General features: G+C 40.5%; 1 protein-coding gene across 1 annotated transcript in view; it reads left to right on the top strand.

The window, feature by feature from the left end:
* The first annotated feature begins 10,828 nt into the window (after window positions 1-10,828).
* LOC146712896 (coxsackievirus and adenovirus receptor-like) overlaps window positions 10,829-12,522 on the top strand; it is a 147,229-nt gene continuing 145,535 nt past the window's right edge. The window contains exon 1 of the mRNA XM_085445090.1: window positions 10,829-11,052. Within this exon, the coding sequence (XP_085301216.1) occupies window positions 10,992-11,052 (61 nt within the window). The 5' untranslated portion in view covers window positions 10,829-10,991. The remainder of the gene's footprint in view (window positions 11,053-12,522) is intronic.

Genomic DNA, 12,522 nt, shown 5'->3' with positions numbered 1-12,522 from the left:
CCCATAAGATCTTCCCTAAACCTGCTGGTCTCAAAGTCCAGCAGTTCATCAAACCAAAAGGCACTTAGACTAAAACAGACATAGCTACGTTAATCCTACCATAAAACAATAAGACAAGGTACGACCTCTCTCATGCTCCTAGGATGTGGGGTGAACACCCTAGAATGTTACATGCAGCATTCTACCATATGCAAACTTATATCACTAAAAGATTATACTGACTACTAAATACAATTTTCCATTGACACCCTCCAAGTAAGCAAATGAATGTTAACAGTCAAACATAGAAATTAACATTTGCAAAATCATTCCAGCTTTGTGGTGCATCTCCTCCAGGTGTGTAAATCACACATGCAGAGTGGTTTGAGTTCCTCAGAGCTTCATAAATGTCTCTTCCAGTTGTTTCTATCACTGTCCATATGACCAGAGTCCAAATGTATGCAGACATGGGTATAACAAACACACCAGTTAGTTTTGCTGTTTGTCAATGTGGCTTTCAGTTATCTTCAAGGCTGCAGGCCTTTGTCAGCACTCCTGTTTTATGGCCTCTATCAACCCTCATCACCTCATTTCATGCATTCTTCCTGTGGGGGGATACTTATGACTCCTCTATTGTCCTTTCGTCTCTGCAGAAAACCTTTTTTGGAAAGGGTATTGGATTCAATGATTTTACTGCTGTTGTAACCCCACCTGTTGAGTCACTTCAGCAGTCTTGTTCATGATGCAAATGACAACAACAATGACACAAAGGAAGACCCTCTTCAGAGTGTCAAAGCATGCATAGCACAGTGACACAGCATTAGGTGATGTTCATAGGAAATTGCTGTCAGTCATTCCCCGTCACCACCATAGCTTCTGCTTTCTGTTCACAGAATCACGATGCCATCCTTGAACTTCCTCTCTGCACTGTCGATTGGAGCTTGGAACGCTCCCCTCATCCTTCAGAATCCATCTGTTGTCCACAATCTCCTCGTGATTACCTCTGGAAAGCCCCGTGGCACAGCTCTCCATCCAGTGCAGCTTTATGGTCATTGCTGTGGTTCCAGAATCTTCTCATGATGACCAGTTGGTCCCCAAACAGCATGACCTTTGACCTCAACCCCTGCCTGGGCTGTCAGCTATGGTCCCTACTTCTCGCTGGGTCTCTGAAGATTTCTCAGGAGATTCCACCCTTGGGATCATTTCTTCCAGCAATGCTCTGCTGCACCTGCATCTCCTCACTAGAGGAAAAACTTCTATTTGGAAAACATGTCAACCATCATCAAACCAAAATTTCCTTTCAGTTCAGTGAACTTCACTTATCAAAAAATATAATTATTTATTATTTATTAATTATATTATTGGTTTATCACGTTTTCACTTTCACTTATAGGCCATCAAAGTGTTTATTATGTTTACCCAAATAATTGGAGCAGAACTTGTTCCATATTCAGTTTTTCAGCAAAACGTGTTTGAGAAAAGATTCATTCTTATATCTGGAGGAATAAATATATTTCAATAAATATTAACGTTAGTCTGCGACTTTGTTCCAGTTTTGAATTTTGGCCCACTGTGTATTTGAGTTTGACACCCCTGCCAGAGAAACAGAGGCAACTGGCAGTCCAGCATGAGCCAAGGGGCCCAGGACACAGGAAAATCTCTCTACTGTCACTGCAGCTTCCTGCAACTTCTGAATGCTGGTGGACTGTCTATTACACACTTTGCAGTGATATCGAGTTAAATCTTAAGGAACTTGTGTATTAACTCAAAAACACAGAATAGGCCTTTGTGAGGTGAGGCATGATTGAATGTGGACAAAAATCAGCTAGATGAGTCAAAAACATTACACTTGTGTGTAGTGGTGCAACGGATCAAACATCTCACGGTTCAGATCGGATCACGGTTTTAAGTCACGGATCGGATCAATTTTCGGATCAGCGAAAAAAGAAAAAAAGAAAAAATTTTAACATTTACTTATTAACTTATTTAAATATATTAAATATTTTTTGCCTATTAAAAAATTCAGCTCAAGACTCATTCCACGCAATTATATAAAAACAAATTAAGGTGCAATATAGGGCAGTACAGGGCTTTGTATCTACCACTGCACTGTGATATAAGGAACTCTCACGGTCACGTGGCTTTCCGTTGACCTGGAGGTCCACCCATTTGTAGTTGGGCAACAGAAGATGCCTGGGACAGTTCAGCCATAACTTTAAACTATTCCTGCTCATATACAACGGATCTTCGGATCATGTTGTAAATGGGCTGAACTGAGGGCGACTGCACAGCAGGCTGAACTGCTACAGGTAGCGGGGCTAATGGCTGAGCTATGGGCTGCAAAAGAGATTGTGAAGTTGGTCCACTCCCACCCGAGGAGTGGGTACAGGTGCGGAGGTTAGCGTTGTCCTGGCGGACCTCACCTCGGGGGTCGGTGCAGATTTTGGCAGCGACTGGACAGCTGCTGTCTACACCCAAGGAGCTGATACGGGTGCAGGGACCAGCCGGCCCCGGAAACTGAAGCAGGGACCAACTGGGCCCCAGCCCCCCTTACCTGGGAAACTGACACAGGTGCAGGGGAGTGGCGGACACCTACTCTGTATCTGGTGTGGTCTGCTAGACAGACCCATCAATGAGACTTTGTAAAAGCAGCTGGTCTGAGTGATGTGATCAGAGTGCAGTAGATAATGTCTGACAGCAGTTTGAAGAGCAAATGGATTCTGTTCTGTTCTTCATCATCACCTACCTGACAGCTGACACCTCACACCTGTTTCTCACCTGCAGGTCACACAGGAGGACAAGAGAAGGATGGACGCAATAAAGGACATCCTGGACTGAGAGCAAGTCTCTCTGTTTTGTTTTTTTTTGCTCATTTTTAAAAGAATATTTTAATTTGAAAATCTGAGTTCACTCTGCTGAGCTCACAGATCTCAGTGTCATGAATGACGTCTATTTACTGCTGCTATGAAAGTTAAATTATTTCACAATGAAACAGCAAAATGAAATGTTTAGAACAAACACAACATCCTGTAAAAACTGTCATTGTTCTTTTTGTACAGAGAGCTTCCTCTTCACCTCCATAATTCATTCAGTTCATTCACGAAAAAAAGCCCAGACAAAACACACAATAGAGTAAATCCAACTGTGATCAACAGTGGTATTTTTCTTTCTTTGTTTATCAAATCTTCTCCTAATATGTTAATAATGTCAATAAACCTTATTCATTACAACTGCTGAAACCTTAGTCCCACCTTCCAGTTTGTATTTGTGCTTCAATCCCTTTTCTTCATTTTAACAGGTGTGTTTGAATTTGTGTTAGCAGTGAGAATGTGGACATTCTTTTCTTTGGAAATAAAACCATTCCTATTGCAAAACTCTGACAGTGTGACAGTGGTGGAAAGCAAAGAAAAAAAATCACCATGTAAAGAAAAGGGTGATGATGACCAGTTTTGCATAACCCAGAATTCAAAATGTACAATAAGCCTGTGGGTTCAGTGGGAACCAGGGGCGATTCTAGGATCAGAGCTTTGGGGGCGCTGAGCACCCAGAGAGCTGCCCATCCAGGCAAGGTGGAGTGGATTTCTGTTGTGCCTGTCACTATTACCTGTCTGTTTTCGTATCTGGTTCTTCCTGACCTTGTACTTCCTCCTCAGGTTCTTTTCCTCTCTCCCTCTTTGGACTGACAATCATACACAAATAGATTCAATTAGATGAAAAAATTACATTAATATGAAAAAACAAATGCTATTAAGATCACTAACAAAAAGTCCTCTCTCAGTGTACTTTCAACCAAAAGGCAAATAACCAAACCACATGTAAGCTATAAATATTGAAACACCGATCCAACATTATCCTTTATTGGCAGGTCATTTGATCTTACACTTTTACCTGAATGTTGTTCCTGGGTTTAATCTTGCCACATGCACATATGACAAAATAACCAACTTCTCTCATTACATTTCAAACAGGACAAAACAAAAACAGGACAGTGGTAACAACAGCAGGCTACAGACAGATTTTAAATAGGCTGTATACATTTCAATGGGAGCAACAGGACGGCCAAATGTCGCTGAATTTACTACAGAGCAGGACGGATTGTAGGGTAGCAAACATCATCGGAAAACACGTTTCCAACACTGCAGGTTACCTGGTGTAATGTTTTTCATCTAAAAAGAAACATGGTCTGAGTCCTACCGAACTATATAAAGAGTAAGTGAAGGTTAAATGCAGCTAATAGGTCCTGTTTTAAGCCAGGCTCTCACACCTCCGCTCCGCTGCGTCTCAGCCACTATCGCTCTGGCAGCAACGGCGCTAGAGCCAGAGCAGAGTGCTTCAGCACCCCCAAAAAATGGGCTAAAATCGCCACTGGTGGGAACAGATAGGAATCAAGAGAATTTATGTCCTGTAGTCCAGGAGGACAGTGTGAGTTTGGGGAAGAACAGTTCCTCCAGCAACAATAATTAAAGTCTATAATTAGATCAAAGATCAACATAATAACAGTCCACTGCCTTCCTCTAGATTAGCTGAAATAATGAAAACCACACGTGCCAGAAAAATAACCTCTAAACTTTATAAGTTCATTTAAATAATATAATAATAACAAAACTACAGATAGAAAAGTGGGAAAAAGGCTGTACCCTATCTCTGACTTCTGGACAGAAATCTGTAACAATATGTTCGAAATGACAAATAATGCAAACTTACAAGTATAAAAGTACAGGTATAAACAGTATAAAACAGCTAATAGGACACACCTCACTCAGAAAACTGTTTAAGCTGAGCCTATCACCAAGAAAACTGGAAATAATCACTCCACCTTAAACACTTGTTTAATATACAGTATTCCTGCGCCACATGGTGGCAGTCAAGTCAAAGTAAACTTTATTGTCATCTCTGCTATACACAGTACAGAGAGATGAGACGAAGAGGCTCCAGTTACATCAGTGCAAAAAAACCAAACAATAAATATAAGAAGAGTAGGAAAATAAATATACACTTTAGGACTCGGGGTAAAGGGATCAATAACAATTTAAAATTTATAATTTACAGTTTGATGATTTAAAGTCTCACACACAACCCATCAAAAGGGGAGGGGCCAGCTGCTTCCAAATAGAGCACATTTCATTTATAATGTTGTAAATACGAGCCCATTATCTATTCATGACTTGAATCCTGGGTTGTGTGAAATCCGAGAAATAAACCTTAGACAAAGCAAATCTTTGAACTAAGGTGTAGGTCTATTAGATCATGTTGTGGTGATCCTCGGGTTGAGGGATTTGTGTTCATACTGGAGTGCAAAATTAAAACCAATTGTCATGGTCCTGGGTCGTGTGACCCAGTGTGTTATGTTTAGCCTATTTTGATGTTTATTGTTTGTTTAGGTTCTCTAAGGTAGTCCAGCCATTTGTATTTATTACCCTTGCATTAAGTCTCCCTTGCCCTTCGTGTGTTTATGTCTGTGTGTCTTATACTGTCAAGTTCATGCTGTCAGTTATGTCATCTCCCCTGTACTAAGTTTCCCTGGGTCATGAGTCCTGTCTGCGTGGTTATGTTTAGTTCTTGTTATGTCTAATCTCCATGTTTCCTGTTTTACTTTGTAAGTCTGTATTCATTGTCAGTGTATTCAGTTTCACTCCTCCTGTCCTGTCGTTAGGTTCATGTGTGTCAGCTGTGATCCCATGTGTGGCCACTTCCCCTGATCATCCCTCATGTGTATTTAGTCTCTGTGTTTCTTATAGTCTGTGTCGCGTCGTCTGTGTTCCCACCCTCCGTGTTTCCATGCCCGGTCTGTTGTAGTCTAAGTCATAGCCTTACCTTAGTTCATTCCCAGTTTAGGTTTCTGTTTAGTTATTGCTTTTGTGCTGCCCTTATTCTTGTTTGTTTCTCTTGTGTTACCAGCCACAATAAAAGGCTCGCCTTCTGTTAAAGCTCACTCCCGTCTGCTCACTTGTGTACGCACCTGGGTCCATTACACGCATTCTCCACTCGGTCCGTCACAGCGGACCGTGACACCAATGTAAGATGGACAAGAAAAGTCCAAAGCCATCAGGTGCTAAGTTTAGAAAAAAGAGAAAAGAAGAGGAGGAGAAACGAGCAAAAGATGCAGGTAAGAAGATTTGTCATTGGATAATGGCAGGTCATCCTGAAACAATCAGAATACTTTATTAATCCCTAAGGAGATAATGTGGGTTACAGTTGCTCCAAGAAGAAATGGTAAAAATAGCAACAGTAACAGACTAAACTCCAAACAATACATTATGTTACAGATTTTAATATTAATTAGTCAATTGTCAATTGTTGATTTGTCCTGTTCTCATTGTATGACGAATTATGATGGCTGTTTGGTAGCCATTTGCATACTATGCATGTGTGTGTGTGTGTGTGTGTGTGTGTGTGTGTGTACAACAGTTTTATGTTAATGTACAGTCCTTAATATGATTTATGTGTGTGTGTGGGGAGGGGACACCAGAGGGAGTGTTCGCCCAGTGCACCAAACAGGCTAGGACCGCCACTGCCAACCATGATTTAATGTCATCGAGGCAGTCTAGCAAAACATTTAAACAGCCTGTAGAATTCTTTTTGAGAGGAAAGTAGATTTGAGAATCATAACAGTGAAATGAGATTCTGTATTTTCTGAAAATAGAGCCTGATGGCAGCATGTCAAGGGGAAAAACGTACAAGGCCAAGGATAGATCCTTAAGGGACCCCACGTGTAACGGGGATGGATGTGAATGAAGAGCGACCAGAAGAACCTCTGTCAGTTAAATAAGATCTAAACCATTCAAGTGCGGTTCCCTTAATACCCTCACTGCTCTCAAATCTTGACAGTAGAATCCCATGATCCACTGTATCAAATGCAGCACTCAGATCTAAAAGCATTCAAATGAGATATCAGGGTCAGCAGTTAATGAAAGATTTTAAAAAGAGACCACTTGAAAGCACATTTTCAGTGCTATACAGCGCTTTGAAACCAGACTGAAATGTTTCTGAGATGCCCCTTAATGTCCAGCAAAGCCTGGAGCTGAAGGAAAACAATTTTCTCCAGGACTTTGGACAGGAATGGTACTTTAGAGATTGGTTTAAAGATGGCGAAAGATGTACCCTTAGGTCCCCTAGTCAAGCAAGCCATTTACGTGAAAAGGAAAGACAACCTCTTAATGGAGGAAGCGGCCTATGAAGAGTCTCTGAGGAACTTTCACCTTTTTCTGATGATTTTTAACCAGCTGACAGGTGGAGCGTGATCATCTTAGGGTTCGTGGACTGTTACTGTGAACACAGCTGAACCATGAGAACACCTTCATTCATGGCTGTCTGTGAGCTCTGACTGAGCTCAGCCTCCATTTTTTACAGGGAGATGCTCAGAGAGGCTTTCAGTTTCATTTCACAGGAACAGCTTTGCTTCTGTTTTACATGCAGGTGCTGCACAGAACACATCCTGTTCAGTCTGTTTGTGTGACTGACTCGAGCTCAGACAAAAGGCTGGATCGCCAGTTCAACAGGTCAGCAGTTTTTATCATTTTCATCTATGCAAAATCCAAACAAACTCCTGTACCTAGTGTTTTTAGTACTGAGGTGAGTCCATGTTTGGGCTTTTCATTCATTTCTACAGCATTTTTCATCCCTGATAACTTCATAAAGCACAGAGACAAAGAAAAAACACTTTGAACAACTAAAAGTTAATGACACATCAAAATAAAATAAATAAATAATAGTGATAACAATAATAATAATCATTAAACATGAAGCAGACTTTGGAAACGCTCTGAAGTTTCTAAAATTTGGAATAAATCAGGGTCAGACATGTGTGAAGGTCTAATGAAGTCTTCTGGATGAAAATTGTTATGTGCAATACCAAAAAAGTAGATTCTGTTCATCTGGACTTTACATTTGCACAATAACTGAAACCAGCGCACTGTTCTTCTAGTGGCACGCATCAAGAAACATTATGTTCAATGATCCAGTTTGACCTCATGCAGGCAGTGCTGTTATACACAGACTGGACAACTTAATAACAGTGTTGGAGTATTAAAGTAAATCTACTTTAAACCATGAACTGTCTTTTTTCTGAGCATTTCCAGAGTGATTTCTGATTAAATCAAATTGTTTGTGTCTTCTTTGTCACAGCAGCAGCCATCAGTGACACCAGCACACAAAAGCAACACAACGGGAGCTTAAAATACTCAGAGGAACAATTCATTTCTAATGTCTGAACAGTTAGTAGTTTATGTGTTTGAGCTCAGTCTAAGAACTTTAAAGTACAAATCACAAGTTTCAAACAAACAACATATAAGGACATAAGATGGAAAGGAAACAAAAACACACAGAGGTGTGAAACAATGTTTGTTTCCTTCCTGGTTTCCTTTTTTTTTTTTTTTTAATGTTGTCACACTTAAATGTTTCAGATCAAACACATTTAAATGTTAAACAAGGAAAAACCCCAAATGCAGTTTCTCAATAGAGGTGTTTGTTATTAAGGGGAACAAATCCAAATCTACATAATAAGGAATCAAAGTGTCTGCAGAGAGCCGTCATGCACTTGATAGCATGACTACAGGACGGCCCTGAGCCCTTAGGGGCCGACACAAAGCTCCGACTGTATATCTGCACATCTCAAACATTCCTCCGTTTGTCTGCAGGCTGAGTGATCTGAATGAGCTCAGCCTCCATTCTCTGCAGGGAGACGCTCAGAGAGGCTTTCAGTTTCATTTCACAGGAACAGCTTTGCTTCTGTTTTACATGCAGCTGCTGCACAGAGCACATCCTGTTCAGTCTGTTTGTGTGACTGACTGCAGCTCAAACAAAAGGCTGGATCAGCTCGTTCAATAGGTCAGCAGCGGTTGTTTGTCCCTGCTGCCGTCCACGCCCAGGTGCTCCACTGGGGCCACACTGCCCGATTCACCTGTCATCCAGGCGTCCGCTGCACCATCACCTTCCTCCTGCGATTTTTCTGGTGGCCCTCCTTGGACAAGGACGCCAGGGAGTACGTTTTGGCGTGTGCCACGTGCTCCCGGAACAAAGTGTACTTAGTGTTTTAGTACTGAGAGGAGAGCTCCTGATGAACACATGAATGGAAACAACAGCATGAAAAATAACCTTAACATAAAAAAACATGTACAAAGTCCAGATGCAGATGAGCAAACAGTCACTGCTCAGTGTGACCAGAATAGTCTGAGCTCCATCCTATACTTCAACACCTGTTCACCAGAATCCTGCTGATTACTGCTCAAAGCTGTTTTGACCTAAAAACTGGGAGATGTATTCTAAGTTTCTGAGGATTTCAGAGATGGTTTGGGAACAACAGGAAGTGGTTACAGATGGATGTCATGTGCAGTTAGTGTAAAGCATCTGATTTACTGTTGGCTGGTTTCATCTGTGAAAAAACAGCATATGAAATGAATTCAAGAGAAGCTGTCAGGCTTTATCTGACACAATATAAAGAAGAAAATCACTTCCATCACAAAGAGGAAGTGTACTCAGTTGCTCTCCTCTACTCTGATTTCTTGTAATTTACAGGAAGTTGCTGAATACCTGATGTGTTCATGCAGTCAGTGACTCTTGGCTTTATTCTAAAACTGTCATTCTCACTAATCCAGTCAAGTTTTTGTCGAAGATTGTTTGACAGATAGGAGATGGAGGCTAAACTCAGTATTCTGGGGATAAAACTTAAACTCAAGAGCAGCTTTAATACTCCAGTGATCGGTCTGTCCGCACAGCAGATACAGGTTCATAATTTTATCAACACATCCATCCACAGATGTAAATCCAGAGCAGCCATGTTTACCCACAGCATTATATTACAGAGGAAGATGTATATTAGTTGCTCAAAGGCACTTCAAAAATAGAGGTTTGTCTGTGATTGCAGGGACAAAAACAATGAAAAAAACGCATTCAACAGGTATATGTGTAAATCTTTATTCAATTCAATTCAATTTTATTCATATATCACCAAATCACAACAAAAGTCACCTCAAGGGCTTTATTAGCCCTTACATTCTGCTCATATTTCATTCATTCACAGAAAGAATTCCCTCATTATCATTGTCTTTAGAAAAATGCCCTTTCCTTTGCAGAGATACAGTGGGGCAAAAAAGTATTTAGTCAGCCACCGATTGTGCAAGTTCCCCCACTTAAAATGATGACAGAGGTCAGTAATTTGCACCAGAGGTACACTTCAACTGTGAGAGACAGAATGTGAAAAAAATCCATGAATTCACATGGTAGGATTTGTAAAGAATTTATTCGTAAATCAGTAATGCTGAAGTCTTGATTTTGTGACCTGAAGCAGAGTTTGGGCCAAGACACGGCTAATGAAGTCTGACTTATCATCAGATAATCTAGGATATGTATTTTCTGTTTTCTGTTTCGTTTTCACCACATACTTACATACATGTATCTGGTGAAAACGAAACAGAAAACAGAAAATACATATCCTAGATGCGTCTTATTAATATAAACTTAAACATAAATCCAAAAACTAGAGAATACAATGAAATATCATCTAAATAATCAAGTACAGCTTAAAACATGTACCTCGCTACGCCTTCCAAATACTGCAATATGTTAACTTCGTCAGAGTCCGGTGTTTTGCTTTAACCTTCACTGAGAACATTCTGGCACATGTGAGCCACAACATCCGGCAGAGCCTTCTACTGGAAACTACCCGTAGATATACAGGCTTATGTCAATAAAAGAAACCCGCACCTGTAAACCTGTTAAACACGCAGACCTGCTTTACATCCCATTGCTTTCGTTATGACGCACTTATTTATGATCGTCCCATAGCCCAACCTACCAAAGACACTATATATTGAATTCCTTACGATATGTTGACTGACAAGTGTAGACGGGCTGAAATACATTTGTTACAATAGTTGATGAATTAAATTTTTGTTTGAACCTTTAATGTAATCTCAGATTTTAAAATCACATTTTAAGTGAGCAACAGAATCAATATCAGACTTGGTCACTTAAACAAACTAAAAGTCAGATCAGCAGATCTTGAGAACACGGACATGTCTGCTTTAACTGCATCACTCTGCTGGACTTTGCTGGTTGTCGTGGTTGCCTCTGCAGGTGAGATTTAACTATTTGTTTCTGGGATAATGAGGAATAAAGTATCAGTCTGGTTTATATTTGAATAATATTTATTACTTATGAGTTATTATCATATAGATTTAGTTTGTCTGTGGTGTGTTGTAGTGTCAGGAGTCAGTATGCAGCTACAAAGCTTTTTGTTCAGTGTATACAAACAGCTGTAGCTCCATAAAGGCAGCATGCAGAGACTCACAGTGTCTTATAATGAGAGGCTGCTTTCTCTCACACATTATGTTCACTTATTATCAGCACATGTTGTTGTTCTGTGGAAGCTAACATCTTGTAGTTTCTGACTGGGGGTGGGTTTGATTATCGATTTATCGATTAAAATCGATTCTAGCTTGGATAACATAAAATTGATTCATTAAAATCGACTTTTAGATATAATTTTATTTCTCCCGAAACGCCAGAATCTCAGGTTAAACAAAATTTCATCAACCACCAAATAGCTATAAACAGATGGTGGTGAAAGCAGCAGAGCACAAAACTGGCACGAGGCTTGCTGCCATTCAGGACATTTGTCTTCAACGATGCCTCTGCAAAGCACACAGCATCATCAGGGACCACAGCCACCCAGCACATCAGCTGTTCTCCTTGTTACTACCTGGCAGACGTTACAGGAGTCTGTCTGCTTGGACTACAAGACTTAAAAACAGTTTCTCCCATCAAGCCATACGACACCTCAACCACAACACTTAAACACACACAACACAGTCCACAGGACGCACTCAGAAGCTACCCTGCAGCTTCACAAGTACTCTGTACAATCTGCACTGGTCACTTCACTTTATTAGTATTTATAGTAAGGGAAAAAATTTGCAATACTGTAGTAACTGCAAACATTTTTTTGTACTACTCAGTCTGCTCATTCCTTTTTGCGATAGATTCTGAAGCTGCAGGTTTTATTTCTCTCCAAACAATATTGACTGAACCAGCAGCAAAAGAAGATCCAAACTACGCTTCACATAAACATCGTCATAAATTAGTTTTGCTTTTTTGCTTTCACTGCGATAAAAATCACACTTCATGCAGAGCTCTCTCTCTCTCTCTCTTCAAGAACAGTTTCCCATCTAAAAATCTGTTTTCTGCATTATTCGCTTGTTTATTACGCACAAGTCTACCGTTGTTTACAGCGCTGTCGGCCGCTGTGTTTTTTTCCCTTTTGCTTACTTCCAAAATGAAAACCTAATTTCTGCCGTTCAATAGGCTAAATGTAAACAAATGTTAATGTTAGGATGCCTGGGTCGTTGACCCAGGAGTTTTGAGTTTATTATATTATTTATACTTTCTAGTCTTTGGTTTCTTTGAGTTCTGTCTTATAGTTTATGTCTCTGTCTTCTCTAGCTGCTCTGTCTCCCCTGTCAGCTGTATCCCCTTGTCTAGTTTGCGTCTCTGTGTCCTTAGTGGCTATATCCCCGTGTCCAGTCAGTGTCTGTGTCTGCCCTGGTC

Source organism: Copadichromis virginalis, linkage group LG3 (genome assembly GCF_057382275.1).
Source record: "Copadichromis virginalis isolate Kocher_CV1m ecotype Utaka linkage group LG3, C_Virginalis_male_GT1.1, whole genome shotgun sequence".
Lineage (NCBI taxonomy): Eukaryota > Metazoa > Chordata > Actinopteri > Cichliformes > Cichlidae > Copadichromis > Copadichromis virginalis.
The sequence above is the reverse complement of the archived record's forward strand: the minus strand, read 5'-3'. Positions and strand labels throughout refer to the sequence as shown.